We start from the raw sequence: 15,406 nt of genomic DNA on the forward strand, positions 1-15,406 counted from the left end.
CGCACGCCTTTGACTCCGCCGCATTGGGAGGCGGCTGCCGTGCCCGACCAGCCGCCCCGGCGCGGCGGGCGGAACGATACGCGCCCCCCAGTGCCCCCGCACCGAGGAAGAGCAGCGTGACGGGACGGGGGAGACGCCCGGGGGTCGCTGCTTGCGCTCCGGCCGGGCCGGGGCGGGGCGGGGCGGGGGCGCGGCTGAGCGCGGCGCAGGCAGCGGCGCGGCCCCGGCTCCGCCTCTGCCCCTGCCCCGCCGGGACGGGGCGGCCCCGGGCGCGGGGCAGCAGCGTGCGGCAGCGGGAGCCTCCTTCCTCCTCCTCCTCCTCCTCCTCACCCCCCTCCCCCGGCTCCCAGCGGCGGCAATGCGCTGCCGGGACCGCCCGTGCGAGCGGCTCTGAGGGGGCGGGCGGACAAAGGTTGCGGGCTGGTGCCGGCGCTGGGGCGCGATGGAGCGGCGCGGCGGCTGAGGCGGCTCGGTGGGGCCGAGCCGAGACGGGCAGGGCAGCAGCACATGGTGCGCGGCTGGGGACCGGCGCTGCGCACCCGCGGGCGGGCCGAGGGGCCACCATGGACAACTTCTTGGCGGAGGTGAGCGCGGGCTGGCGGGACCTTCCTCCTTCCCCTTCTCCGGCGTGGGGTCGCTCTGAGGGGCAAGAGCTGGCAGCAGAGCGGCAAAGGGCTCTCGAAAAGTGTCCTGTGTTCCCTCCAGTGCCTCGGCTTGCAGGGAGTTCGCAGGAGCAGCCTCTCCGGGGTGGGCGCTCCGTGAGCGGGCGGGGGAGAGCGGCGCCCCTTGCACAGCTCCCCCAAATTACCAGGCGCTTTTCGGGCTGCGAGCGGGGGCGGAACTGGAGGCCGCCGAGCTGAAGCGAAGGCTGCTGCCGCTCTCCACCGGGGGGGCCCTCGGCTTTAATTGGGGCTCATTAGAGCGGGCAGGGGCTGGAGGCGCCGGAGCTGCGGCTTTCCCCGCCGCGCCGCCCGAGCTCCCCAGCCCCTGAACCCCCGCGCCCGGCGGCGGCACTTCCCGCCGCGGCGGGTCCCCTGCGGGCAGCGGGCTGCCCTGGGCTCCGGCGGGGCTGCCCTGGGCTCCGGTGGGGCTGCTGCGGGTCCCTGTCCGCTCCCCTGCTCTCGCCCCTGCTGCCGGCGGCGTGGCGGCCGCTAAAACGGTGTTTGGGGTGAGGAATGGGGAGCTCCCTCCTCAGGGATTCCCGGCATGAAACCCGGGGACTCCACTTTTTCCATCCTGCATGGCCATGTGAGGCTTCAAATGATAGAGGTTTCAGAGGCAAAGCTGTTGTTGGGCAGTCTTTTTGTTTTTAAGTCTGCTTATTAAGTATATGCTACTAAGTGTAGACAAAATCTTCCAATATACAATGCAAAGCAATGAGACTTAAGTCTTGAAAGTAGTTTGAGCTTTACCATTATCTTGTGGGTCTTGACAACTTCGTCATGTCAGGTAAGGAAACTAAAGGAAAGACACATTGCTGCTTACTCTGGATAAATGCTAAAAATCAAAACTTGGTCCTCTTCTGGTCTAAACTGAGATTTTTACTGTGATGTTTTATCAAATCGGTATGGCCTGTTTAGTATCAACACAGTCTTATGAACATAAGGCGTCCGGTATTAATGCATCTGCTCTGTGCATGTATTGTGCCTGTAGACTGCTGGCAAAGCCTGCATCTGGGTCGTGACTTCTGGTGACTGCATGATTGCTTTAATCGCACCCCTTGCTGAAGCAGTTGCACTGTCAGGGTTGTAAATACAGAGCCGGCATCTGTTTTACAGGACTGTGATTAAGCTGCAAAAATGTCCTTTGCCCTCATGAATAACTTGCCTCCTGTTCTCAGGGCTGCTGTTGAGGCTTCCACAAGGAAAATAGGTGATCTGTTTACCGAAATAGTAATTAGTCAAACAAAAGAACGTCATACACCTTACTGCTTGTTAGCTTTTCATTTGTCAGACAACAAAAGTTCTGTCAAGTGCAATAAGAAGGAAGAAACGCAGGATTAACTTTCAAAAAGTCTGAATTAAGTAGCAATATTGCCTTTTTTTTTTTTTTTTCCTGTAGAGGATGTAGCCCTCACCTTTCAAAAGCTTGCAAGCCGTGAGCAATATGGTAGTATTAGCCTAGTCTTGCAAAATTAATCTGAAGAGTCATTCGCTCTGACACAAAGTACAGTAGCGTGCCCTACATAAAGGTGAAGAAGAGTTTTAATGGTTTTGACTCCATTATTAGCCAAAATTACTTGCCCTAGGGAAAAAGCACGTAAATTTTGCCAGTCTGTGTTAGTATTTCAGCATGTATTTATGTTAATTTGTGGTTACTGCATGCAGACTTTGATCTTTCTTAAGAACTCTTACTCGCTTTCAACATAGCGATATTACTTTAGAAGATCAGTAAATATAGCACCTTGACTTTAATCTGCATCCAAATTCCTACCCATAAGTATCAACATTTTCCTTTCCTCACACTGGAGCGTGTGCATAAGGCACAATAGCAGAAATGCACTGGGCCTGACCCAGCTACCATGGAAAACGACCGTTGAAGGCGCTGGATCGAGCCACTAGCAGGATAATTTAATTTGTGCGAGGCAGACATCCTGCAGCTGCTCTTTATGAAAATATTTGCTGAGTTATCTGGGAGAATTATTGTTCTCGTTCAAATAAGTTGTAGCGTGTGGATGAAAGAGGAAGCTGAGTGCAGGGCACAGGTAGCCGGCCTGGTCTGCTCTGCTTTCCTTCAGCAGTGGTGTGAGTCCGCTGATACAATTGTGTTTTCTGAGAAAAGCTGGTTGTTGAGAAGGGTGTATGCTAGGACTCCACAGGAGTCATTCCTCCAAATTACCAAGAAGGCTCCATTCACTGCGCTAGAAGCAGGAGTGTCTTCAAGTCTGGCTGTTGCAGAAGAACATTGTCCAACGAACTAAAAGGTGTTATAGAAAAAAAACCCAAACAACCCCAAACCTGCATTACTATTTCTCCTGTATTTTTCCATAGTTAGATGCGGATTGTAACCTGCTCTCAGTATAGGACGATGCTCACTGGAACAAAAGGAGGCAGCTGGGTCAGATACTGCCGGAGTGCAGGAACGCGCCTGTCACAGAGGAGGGGTTCCTGTTGGGACTTGCCACGTTCAGTGGAGTAACACCAAGCTCCCATCAGCCGAGACTTAACAGCTTTTTGGCTATTTCTTAGTATTCTTAGCTTTTATTCTTATAGGATGACAAGTGGTTGTACCTGTCTGCAGATGAGCCTCAATTTCCATCCCTGTCTAGTTTTCTAACTCAGCCAATGAAAAAAAAATCATCTGAGTAAATAATTAGGCTAGAAGAGTTGGCCTTGGACCTTACTTCCCAAAATGCTTTTATTGCTGGAAGATATTTACAAGGTCCTATTCTAAATACAGAGAATAAGTGTTTTCTGAGGCTTTTAAAAACTCTTTCAGGCTGTTGATTGATCTGTGCTACCTTTTGATGCTTGAAGGAAGGTCAGTGGTGGAATTATAACTTTTTCAGTGTATTTACATAGTCATATTTTCATATATAAAGTGTTAAAACCTGTAGAAATCCCAGAGATACATACTCAGAATTAAAAGTATGGATGTGTACAATAAATAGAGCCATTTGGCTGTGTTGCTCAAAACAGCCTGAAAAAATTGTTCCCATATGTTTTAGCAACAGCTAGGGTGCTTGCAAGGGAGCAGTCTCCTGTGGTAGCTGAGGTCAGACTTATTTTTTGCAAATAGAATATATCCCTGCTAAAAAATGGATGTATGCCATGAGGGAAGGAGGAGAGTCATTTCAAGATGAGAAGGAACATGAAGAAATTTTGCACAAAAGTGGCGGGAGAGGGAAACTCAAACTGCCTCTTCAGCATCTGAAGTTCCCAAGCAGTGCTGACCAGGGCAGCAGGGAAAGTGGATGCAGAAGATTCACCTTCCTCCCACACGGGGAGCCGGTTTGCCCAATATATATGGTGTGTGCCGCTGAACTGTGATCGCCGTCCTTGTCACAGGAGGAGCGTGGCGGTTGCTGGCCCAGCTGAGGTCAGACAGTGGTTGAGGTTGGCGGGGGGACTTCTGGAGGTCATCTTGTCCAAACCTGCCGTCTGAGCTGGTGGTCAGCTCCTGGGGAGCTTGTAGCACAGTCCGCATAGTGGTGGCTGCAGGGATTGTCTGCCTTTAGTTGCTGCTGAGCTTTTTTTTCTTCCGCCCTTAATTTCCACAACTGGCAGATAAGGAGGAATAACAACCGTGGCTTCTGCCTTCTGTCTAGCATGTCTGGTTACATGTTGTTGAAGGAGAGCATTATAAAAGCATTATCGTAATCATAGAGGTCCTACTGATATTTCTCTGATGTTGCAGAGGTTTGTTGGGAACTGCAGGCCAGCCTCCTGTGACGTACAGCAGATGCTCTGTGTCCAGCATGCTTTCATTTTTAGCAATACTGCTGGTACCTTGAACTTAGAATGATTTCCTTCGTTTCTGCTTTCCACAGTTAACATATTTTCTTCTGTACCCCGTTTTAAGGGCAGGGCTCCCAGCGTGCGTCGTGAAGGAGAAAGTGTTAAACCTCCCTCTATGGGCAAAAATTAATCCTGAGGCTTTGAACTTAGCTTCAGGGGGCTGTCAGAGGTGGTATCTGCTGAGCCTGGAAGCTCTGATTTTGGATACACAGCTTGTGCCAGACTTTTCCTTGGTGCTCCCATGCTGTGGTGTGTGGAAGATCACTACCTTCCAGCACGGAGCCCTTCATGGAGACCTTTGACAGGCCCATGGCACCCTGCAACAGCCTCACCTTGGCACTGCCAAGTTTCTGCTCTGAGCGTGAAAATCTGGTGATGTTTATAAATTTTGGCATCGATACAAATTGGTTTTGGCTGTGCTGTGCAGCGTAGCTTACACTTTTAGGACAGTCTCTGAGGTCTCCTGGTTTATGTTAAAAACGTATCACTGGTAGCACAAGCGCGGGTGTGATGTTCCGGCTTGAGATGGTCATGTAGCTTCCACTAGCAAAGCGGCATTTCAGACCAGTGGGGCAAAACCATCATCCCTTCAGTGGTGGCATAAAGGTTACATTTCTGGAGGACTTCTGAGCACCAGAGCCATGCCAAGAAGGAACGGTGCCTCTCTCGGCTATTGACTTTGGCTGCATTTTTCAAAGTTTCTGAGCTGTGACTACTTCTCATGTTTAGTTTTTTTTTAGAAGCGGATGGCTGTTTTGTCAGGAGTTATTTTTAGGTTAATTAGAGCGCGTTACGTTTTGAGCAGAAAACGTTTCAGGGGGACTCAGGACCACCTTACTGAGTCAGACAGAAGGGAAAGCTTTTGTAGGTTTGTTTCTGTAAGTCAGGAAATCGTGTTCAACCCATCAGTAGCTCGTCGTCCTAACTGGCTACTACATGTACTTCACATATGCCTTTCATAAGATAGATTTGTGCAACTGAAGCGTAGACGTTGTTGCTGGGCTGGAGCCTAGCAGCCCTGCTGGCACCACAAATATTGTAAAATGACACAAGAATTCTCTTAAAGCTGCAAAACACGTAACTATTGAAATTAGCAATAGAGGCTCTACATTGTGCACTGTCTGCTTGTGGCTTTTTAGGTATGTTCAGTCAGAATCCAGCTGCAGGAGAGCTGTGGAACCCCCACCATTACAGAAGTCTTGGCTGATTCTGAGCCTTGGCTTTTCCATCTGGTGACACCTCACTGAAATGGTTAGTTGTTTTCTTTTTTTCTGTGGTTCTGTGGAGGTTGGAGAGTATGACTTTGTAGGAGAGAGGGATGCAGAAAGGAAGGGGTGCTTGAGCTTTTTGTGTTGCTTCTTTTCATTGCCCTTGTTGCCCCTGTGTGCTGCAAAGGACAGAAGAGTTTGGGGCCCTTAATCAGTTATTATGCTGTTGGTTGGTTCACTTGTACCACGTTGTGCTTCCATTGTGGTGATTGTAGCCAAATCTTGGGTTTCTGCTTGGTAAAACCAATATAGTCTAATGAATCTGGTTTTTGGCTTTAGAAGATAGCTCAAGGAGAATCGGTAGGTCAGATCAATAGCTTCATGTATATATGTGTGTGTGTGTATTTGTATAGTGTCACTGTGTCTGCACAGAACAATTCCAGACCTAACTCCTAGCAAGTGAATAGCACGCTTGCCTTCCCCCCCGCCTCCTCCTTTAATAAGGGGAGTGAATATTGGTGTAACTTAAAAAAAACCCCAACTTCTAGCAAGAGAAATGTCCTTTTACATCTCTTAGGTGAACGGAGCCCCTGTAGAAGGTGCCACAGTCTCCTGCAAGAGGTGGGAGCAGCAGCTCCATCCCTTGCATGCCCAGCATGGTGACTTCATGCCCATCGCAGTTCTGGAGGGAAGCGTGTTGTCTGGGTATTTTGATCTGCCCAGCCTTTCTGGCCGTGGGGCTGGTATTTTCCTTAGTGAATCACAGTCCCCAGCTGTGGTCTGAGCCAGGAAAGTAGTTTTGGGTGGAGCCCCAGTAGAAGTGCACGAGGTAGAAAGTCACTGTGAATTAAGACTTTTGCTAAGGGGAAAAAAAAATGATCAGCCTTAAGTCACTAGTTGTGGCTGCTTTACAAGTTTTGGGATGTGACCTCAAAACTTGCTAGATTGACTATGACTTCAAGCTTCCATGAGAGGGTCATGGCTTAGGTATTCTCATTTCTCTTGGCCTTCCTGTTATTTATCATTTTGTGACATTTTAACCAGCTAGTGAGACAGGAGGGAGGATGGCTAGCTCTTGGGGCAACAGTTACGGGCAAATTACTGTTGTTCAGGTATTATTGGTGCAAAATGTCTGAAATGTGTTTTCTATTGGTCATACTTACTGTCATGCATCTTTGTTTTGGACAACCCTCTGATTAAGAAAGGTTAAGTGAATTATCGTTTTGGTTAGAAGTTCATTAGGTAGCTCAAATGCTCCATTTTTTTTAAAGACAGGACTTTTCAAAGTTTGAATGCAGAGTGAGAACTGATAATACCAGTCCTCCAGATCCGCCTTATGAAATAAGCTATATCCATGCTGAAGAAGAAACTACCGGTTTGTTACATGGAAAGTATGAGCATTATATTGGAAAAGTATAATGGGAAAGGTTTGTTAGAAGAAATTAGTGAAGATTACTAGTATTTCTAAATCCACTTCTAAGAAGTAGGAGGATGTTGGGAGAGAATGTACTGTCCAATCCTATACTCATTTCTGCAAAGTCAGTGATCAAGGCTGTCATCTCATGTAGGTCCAAACACCATTTAAGCTTGTCCTTGATGTCCTCAGCAGGACAGCCAGAGCAGAGCTGAGTCGGAGGGGTGTCCTGCTCTGCCCAGTGTTGTTCTATAGACACTGCGACTGGCTGGACACATTCCCGCTGCAAACCAGTGACTGACTGGGGAAGACTGCCCTGTTGTTTCGGCTGTAAACATGTTCCCCCTTGTGCTTGTTTTACTCGTAAATGTAAATACTTGAGCTTTATTTGGGTGCTGCTTCCTTTGGGGCCAAATGACTGTTTTTTCAACCTAACCTGTAAAAGCCTTCTTATTTGCTAAAAAATTTAGAAAGGTTTTTTTTTTTTTTCATTGAAATCTCAGACATGAGTGATGTTGGAGGAACTTGATAACATCCCTTTTTCCTTGTTGAGTAACTTACTAGGAGCAGACCTTATTTTTCTTAGATTTGAAGCATAGCAGAAACTGGTGTATTTTCGATTTTACTGACGAAAGTTAACATTTCCATTTTGTGTTAACTCTTCTGTAGTAGGGCTTTTAACACATTTTCCATGTGAGATCTTGTAATTTCTCCTAACTAGCGATTGTGCGTAGTTATTCTTCACTAAGAATGAGAAGCCACAGTCAGTAACTGGAAAAATAAATTCAAAGAGCACTCCAGCCCTTTTAAGGCTTTGAGGAAAACTTCACAGTTTACTCTTTTTTATGGAAGGAAGTCTTGAAAAGTGAAAGGTACCGGTCACTTGCGTGCTCTTCTGAACTTGCACTGAAAATTCAGATCCAATACATATTAAGCTGGGTTTCTTGTATGTCTCAGTGGCTCTGCCCCCAGTGGGTAGATTGTAAGAACACTGGAGCGGAGCCGGAATGTGGGAGTCAGTATAATACGTTTTACTCCTTCTAGGATTAATGGCATGCTGAAGGAAAACATCCTGGAGGACAGACTTTACCAATCTCCTATACCATCCAGTGGCTAGGCAGATTTCAGTGTTGAATAAGATTCCCGTATTTGTATGTTAATACATTTTAGCAGATACTTAAATTGCTTCAGTGAGGCATTTTGCCTGGTTTAGGGTATCAGACTTTCTTTTCTTTGAAACTGCGTAATCCTCATCTCTTAGAGAGCCTCACAAGAAAGTTTTGGGTGAATACTAAGTAAAACTGAATACTAAAGAAATCAATATTATCTTTAAATCTTCTGGTGAATTTATTTGGGTTTTGTTTTTGCTTTGTTCCAAATGAGGGAGAAAGGAAGGAAGAGGAGAGCTCCGCAGCAGACTTGCGGAGCCAGGCTCGGCCTTCACCCGTGATCCTGGCCGATGGCACACACAGAGCGAACGGCTGCGGTGGGAGGACTCAGGAAATAGAAGGCTGAGAGCACTTTGATGAGTTAGTGTTGCTTCTTCCTATATATTCTTAGGAGATTATTCATAATCCTTTATTATAGGCCAGCAATACAGGAGTGTCTTAATACAAGTCTGTTTTGAGGAGTGCCTTGTGGGAGATGCTGTAAGGATGCCTTAGCAGAGGAGAATGTTTGGTTGTTGCTTTTTTCCCTGAGGGCACAGCTACTTTCCCACCCTGAGCGGCTTTACTGAAGGGCTTTCTACACTGGAGTAGTTATTAAAAGTACTGAGGGTTTTTTGGGTTGTTTCTTATGTTCCTGTCTACTGGACATGGTTATGCTGGCAGAGTGGCGCCCTGCTGCCCAAGCCTGCCATCATGGTCTCCAAGTCAGGATTGGTTTTGGTGCCTGTAGCTTAACCTTGGGTAGGGACCTGAGGCTGAAATATTTGATGAGAGCTAGTTGCCATTAAGGCCAGCTGGAATTACAAAGCTGAGTATTTCTCAATGTTGTCATCAAAGTTAACACCCCAAACTTCTTGGCCCTCTTTCTCCCTCTTAACAACCCTTCAAAAGGCTTTATAAAACTTATTTTGATGAACTTTTCAGCATCTGGAGAAATCATTTCTGTAGCTGTTGAAATGATGTTGAACTATGAAGGTGGTGCTACTGGTGAAGGCTTGTGTGGCTTTGATGTTGTGCACTGCATGCGTCTATTCTCTTTCTTGCTTACAGAAATGTAGGATTTCTCTGGAAAGATTCTCAGCCTTCACTTTGCATTCAGCCGAACTTGTCCTGGTTTTGGGGACAGGAGATAAGAGAAGTTTATTCCTTGTTTTGAAAAAGTATTGATGTTTATAGCATTAACGGAAATGGATTATTTGGTCCTAATTTAGTTGCTGTTGTTTAGTGTGCCATTGAAATGTTTACTCAGATGAAGTTAAATATATTTGTTAAGAGAACGGGATTGTTTTTCTTATGAAATTGTTTATCCTGAGGAAAAGTCAAATCCCTTTGTTTAATGTACCCATCTGGTTTACAGAAGCAGTTGAGATAATTTCTGTTTGACCATTCTAGTGGGTCAAAACCCAACTGCATATCTTGGTTAGGGTATATTTTTATTTTCTTCAGAAAGGAGCCAAGTTGGCAGGATGCCGGAGGTCATTTCAGGACGAGGATTAGATGTCGATTCCGTAGGTCAGACTTCTTGCTTTGTTGGTTGTCTTCTCGAATCTCTTCCCCTTATTAAATATAGACTGTGGCTGTGTGATTAGGGTTTATCTCCTCATTACAGTTCCCTGGTGATGGGTATGATGGCTGGGTTGGTTTGGTGTGTGCAATCAGTTAGTATATTCCCTGAAGAGAATGAGAGCGGCGTTTACAGCAGAGCTTTGAAGGGTGGCATTTCCTGCTGCTTTTCAGACCGTGTACCAGGAGGAGTGTCTCATGAAGTGAACTCTTTGTTGTTGAAACTCCCAGAGTCGGATTCTGCTGCATGATACTTGATAAGCTCTTTTCAGGAGTGAACGAGCACAGACAATCTGTGCTAGAAAATATAATTTGCGCAGCAGACTCCCCCCTTTTTTTTTTCTCCTGTTGCAATTACATTTCTAACATTTTGCATACCAAATCTGAGAAGTTTTAACAGATGGCAGATGGGATTTTGGCATAGAGTTGTGCAACACTTGCAGCAAAAGGGCAATTCTCTGTTTTGTGTTAGTTTTGAGGTTCTTTATTTTGAATTTGTGTTTCCATTGCACTATTTCTGCCATCATTTTGCTTTGGTTATTCAGTACCTTAAATGACTACAGCCTGTGTGCACTAGTAAACTCCCTGGGTTTTTCATGCAGAAGCTCAGGAATAAACACAATTGCAATGTAATGAAATACCGTATTGTTACACCTTTGTCAGTAGGATGCCTTTGTAGCATGCAGTTGACCTGGAGATGCCATCACTAGCTGGTGGAGGACAGAAGGTGGTACACAAGTCTGTGCATTTTGTTGTGAGCGTCCACCGGTCCTTTGTCAGTGGCTTGTTCCTTAGCAGTTCTTATTAGGTGCAAAGGGAAAACGTTGAGTCATGGGATCCTTTTTCTTTGGGTAGTGATTCAGTGTGTACTGTGTTCCAGGTGCTTCTGGAGTAGGGCAAATGCAAGCTGTAATCCTAAATTCTGATTTCTTGAACTTGTGTGCTGCTTACAGAAACACTCCTTTATACTGCTTGCAAATATTTGATAAAAGTGCACTGTCCCTTTATGCAGTCAGAGAGGCCACAAAAGCTTTGCTGTTTTCCTGGGATTTTTTTTTCGCTGCTGGAAGGCATCAGAGTTTTTGGTAGGCAGCATCAGCTGCAGCTGTCCCGGAGCACGGGGATGTGCCAACCGCTCTGCATGTAGACGGGAGCCACCTCTCATTGGGAAAGAAGAGTGGGTGTGTGTTAATCTGTGGCTAAATTGAAGGGGCATCTCGGGCTCAAGGCAGCAAAGGTCTGGACACCTGGAGCAGCAGGTGATGGGTCACGTTGCTGCGGGGATCGCCCGAGGTGCCCTGGGAGAAGCTGAGGAGAGGAGCTGGCGTCAGGCTCTGCGTGGGAGCAGATGCTTTAGCAGGACGGCTTCTCAAAGAGGTCTCCTTGTTGGACAGGAGAAGGATGTCTGATAGCTACTGCTTTAAAATGCATCAATTAAACTTCTTTTGGTCTCACAATGTCTGTCAAAATCAGAGAATAATCTTCTGTTGCTGTCCTGAGGACAGCTGGAGTTTTCCTAGCTGTAGGTTTTGAGTATTTTTTTTTTTTTTCTGGTTGGGCCTCTGGTGTTGTAAATGCTAACATTTTGGAAAGTCTCGCTTTTTAGGCTTGTCTTTTTAAATTGCAATGACATGCTTCCGGATAGTTTCACATCGGCTTATTGGAGAAATCTGGGGTTGTTCTCAAGAAAGCTGCAGTTATGTATGTGCTAACAAGTAGGACTTTGGCATTTGTTAGTACTGCTCTGTTAGTGGCAATATTATTGGAGGAAAAATTGCCCTTTTTAGTTTTACTGACACTGGAATTCCTACTTTTTGTTGTCATGTGATTGCCTTTTCCCCTAATTTTGTTCCAGATGCTGTATCAGAGTACCTAGTAATCAGCAGTGGCTCTTTCTGTCCAGAAGAGCAGTTGTGATGCTACCCCTTGTTCTTCAGGAAACACCTGGGTTTTTATCAGATCTTTGTAATTGTTGAAAGAGAGAGAAATTTCAAGAGGTCTTTGTGACATGTCAAGACCTTTACCTGAGACTGCTGGAGGCATCCTGTGCTTGGGACCATTGGGAAGTCCGCTCTTCACATCTTCACCCGTGGAAGGGTCTGAGGCCACCTGGAAGCTAGGATGATCCTTGTCTGTGCTTTAAAAAAGAAAAGGCTGTGTCAATAAGCTCAAAGCTATAGCTCTATAAGCTGCTGCTGCTTTTGTGGGTGTGCATATTTATTTAGCTTGCTGACAGTTTATTGTACTCCAGCTGTAATGCTGGGTGCTGTTGCTTCCTTTCCCTATTACCAACAAAGAGAAGAGGGATAGAGGTAAATAATACCTTGTAGTCTTCACAGGTGCGGATCTAAATATTGTATTTGTGCCTTCTTTTTATATTAACCTGTCATTCTTTGCTAATGCTGATGTTATCTAACATTCTTGTATATTGCACCTGCTTTTTCTCATTTCTTAAATACAAGTAAATTATTTGGTGCAGCTGGAGGAAACATACACTGAGTTGCTTCAGATTGTGTAAAAGCAAAAAAACCCCATTGGTTTGTATATCTGATCCCTCTTTCTGCCTTATGTATAATAGTTGGAATTAACTGAAACAGTAAACAAGAAAATGGCTATGTGTTTATTTTTCAATGACTGGGGAAGGTGTTTGACAGCTCAAAAGTCATGCAGAGTAAAACTAACAAAAGTATCTGAATAGCTGAAAGTTTAAATTCCGTGCTGGAAAGGTGATTTGTGGAGGAGAAAAAATAAGTTCAGAAGTGGTAACCGTTACTGGCTATAAATAGAGTTACTCATTTAGGCTCTTGGATGGATAAAAGAGAGAGGTTGTTCCAGTTTTTCATCTTTACTGTGTAGTGAAAAGCAAGGTATGTCATGCCCTGCCATTTTTTAGATAGCTTTAAAAATAGCTGCACTTGTGCTTTTTTCTGCTCAAAGAAACATCTTCAAGTATACTTGCATAAATGGCAAAAGCTATTTGGCCCCAGTCTGAAATAAATACATGAATTTGTGAATAATTTCACTTTTAATAAGTTGTATTCCCTGCAGGGCAGTGTCACCATTCTGTCAGTACATTTACAGTTTTGATAAAACAGTGAATTTTGTTCTAAAATTTTTAAAATATTTGTAATCATGTCAGCAATGTGGAAACAGTAACTACTCCTACATTTATACAATCCTAAAATTGGGCCCTTCGAAGGCAACCATGAGGCTGATGTGGCTTCCAGTGAACATGGGTTTGACACCCCTCGTGTAGGGATTAGCTAATGTGTACCTGTTGGGTCAGTAGGTCTTGTCTTTTGGAAAATAACACCTGGTTTGTGACCTTGTGAAGGAGCAGGCTGATTTTCTTCCTTGGGGTCACGTGCTGTTGTGTTGAGGAGGATGCCACACACCAGCCTGAAGTAGCTGAGACTCCCCCGGGGACCCTGATGGAGCCCTGAAGACCCCAGGGGCTCCCCATGGGGTTTGAGAGCATCTTGGGAGGGGAGACAGCTTTTCCTAGTCTCCAGGTGTTGTGATTAACCTTTTCCAGAGGGGTACCTTGTGCAGTCTGTGTCGTTGGGTTTCTTGTACTTACATTTTTAGTTTGAAGTCTGTGTTTAAAGCAGCAGCTACCTTTTACACTTGGCTGCGTGTTTCGGCCTGATTAAGTGAGGAACTTGGGGGCTCGCATGAATAGCTAAATAATAATTAACTTTGACTTCACTGGTGTGTAACTGGGATGTGCATCTTCAGACCTAGATTTCTTCTGTCTGAGTGTTGGCCGACCACGCATTGACACTTGTGTCCTCTCTCCCATTTAATGCCAACGTGTGGACATGTTACACTTCTCAGGCTCATTTTTGGAAAGTGATAATAAAGATGCAATGAGCTTGGGTTCATCCTGAAACAGAAGAAATTTGGCTTTGAGTGTCCTACGTGTTGTGGCTTTTTGCAGAGCAGCTCTCCAGCGGCTGAGAGGCCTGTTACAAAGGTCTCTTCAAAGCAGCAGGTAGCGGAGGTGAGCAGATCCGTCCCCATGGTGAGCTTTGCTTCTCTTATCAGCAGACGTTGGCACTTTTCAAATAAGCGGCTGTGATAGCAGCTTCTGGCTGGGCAGGAGGGGGAAGTTGTTGGAGAAGGAAAAGCATGGGGTGGTTAGGTTTAAAGGCACAGGAGTGTTTTAGGGTTCGGTGAACTATAGCTAAGCAATGTGATCGTGGCTAAAGGTAATGAACCAAAAGAAGCAGTGAGAGAAAGTGTTGAGGCTTGGGTTTTTAAAGCTTGATGCCATGACTTGCATAATGCCATAGAATCACAGAATATCAGGTTGGAAAGGACAACAAGGATCATCTGGTCCCACCTTTCTTGGCAAAAGCACAGTCGACATGAGATGGCCCAGCACCCTGTCTGGTTGAATCTTAAAAGTGACCAATGCTGGGGAATCCACCACTTCCCTTGGGAGATTATTCCAATGGCTGATTGTTCTCATTGTGAAAAATTTCACTTTTGTGCCCAATTGGAATTTCCCCAGGAGTAACTTGTACCCATTACCCCTCATCTTTTCCATGTGATTCCTTGTAAAAAGGGAGTCTCTGTCTTCTACAAAGAAGCCACCCTTTAAATAGTGGAAGTGGTGATGAGGTCTCCCCTGAGCCAGGGGTGTCAAACTCGTTTTCACCGGGGGCCAGATCAACCTCGCATTTGCCTTCAAAGGGCTGAACTAATTTTAGGACTGGATAAATGTAATGACTCGTACATTTATACAATCCTAAAATTATGTTCGGTCCTTTGAAGGCAACCGCGAGGTTGATCTGGCCCCCGGTGAAAACGAGTTTGACACCTCTGCCCTAAGCCTTCTTTTCTCAGTATTGGGAGACATGGAGATTTAGCTCCTGGTGGGTGTTGCTCTGCTTAAAATAAGTAGAGATCTTGATTCAGCAAGGCTGGTAATGCCAGGGTGAGTGTGGGACACCTGAATTAAAGAAGAGTTGTAATATATGTTCCAAAATACTTTGTGGTTTTGGCTTCTAGCTGGGTACAAGTCGCTTGCCTTCCTACACAGCATAGTCCAAGCTCGCCATGGGACAGTTAATGAACATTTTGGGAAAGATGTCCCTGACCATGGTGGTTGGGGTGAACTAGATGATCTTTAAAGGTCCAACCCAGTGTTACTCAGTGAACACTATCCCTGCTGGGACTCAAGAAACCCCCAAAACTCCACTTAACTCATCAAAATTACTAATATCTAGTAAGTGATTACAGCTGAACTTGTTGCAAATTGAGTAGTAGTGACCGTGGCTCAAGCTTCCCCAAAGCTACCTCTCACACTTGGGATCATGCCCATCTGCATGGCTGCTGTCGCTCCCCGGTGGGGAACAGCCCTTTGCTCAGGAGCGCTGGGGTGGCCTCTGCAGCCATGTCCGAGCCGCCGGGGACACGGGCAGGAATCTCTGCCACAATCGGGTCTCTGTGCTCTCCGTACAGATACAGCTTTGTTAACAAATGACTTGTCCAACTCAGTAGCAGTTTTTAATCCGTCTCGGGATCATTGTTACATTGATTTGTACATTGACTGTAGAGCTGCTTTTATTGCAGATGTGTTCCTGGAAC

General features: G+C 45.8%; 1 protein-coding gene across 1 annotated transcript in view; it reads left to right on the forward strand.

Moving 5' to 3' along the window:
• The first annotated feature begins 260 nt into the window (after nucleotides 1–260).
• The window catches only part of MYO10 (myosin X), a 162,180-nt gene continuing 147,034 nt past the window's right edge, over nucleotides 261–15,406 (forward strand). Inside the window, exon 1 of the mRNA XM_065052621.1 lies at nucleotides 261–584. Coding sequence (XP_064908693.1) covers nucleotides 564–584 — 21 coding nt within the window. The 5' untranslated portion in view covers nucleotides 261–563. The remainder of the gene's footprint in view (nucleotides 585–15,406) is intronic.

The sequence above is a fragment of the Columba livia genome, chromosome 2 (genome assembly GCF_036013475.1).
Source record: "Columba livia isolate bColLiv1 breed racing homer chromosome 2, bColLiv1.pat.W.v2, whole genome shotgun sequence".
Classification (NCBI taxonomy): Eukaryota; Metazoa; Chordata; class Aves; order Columbiformes; family Columbidae; genus Columba; species Columba livia.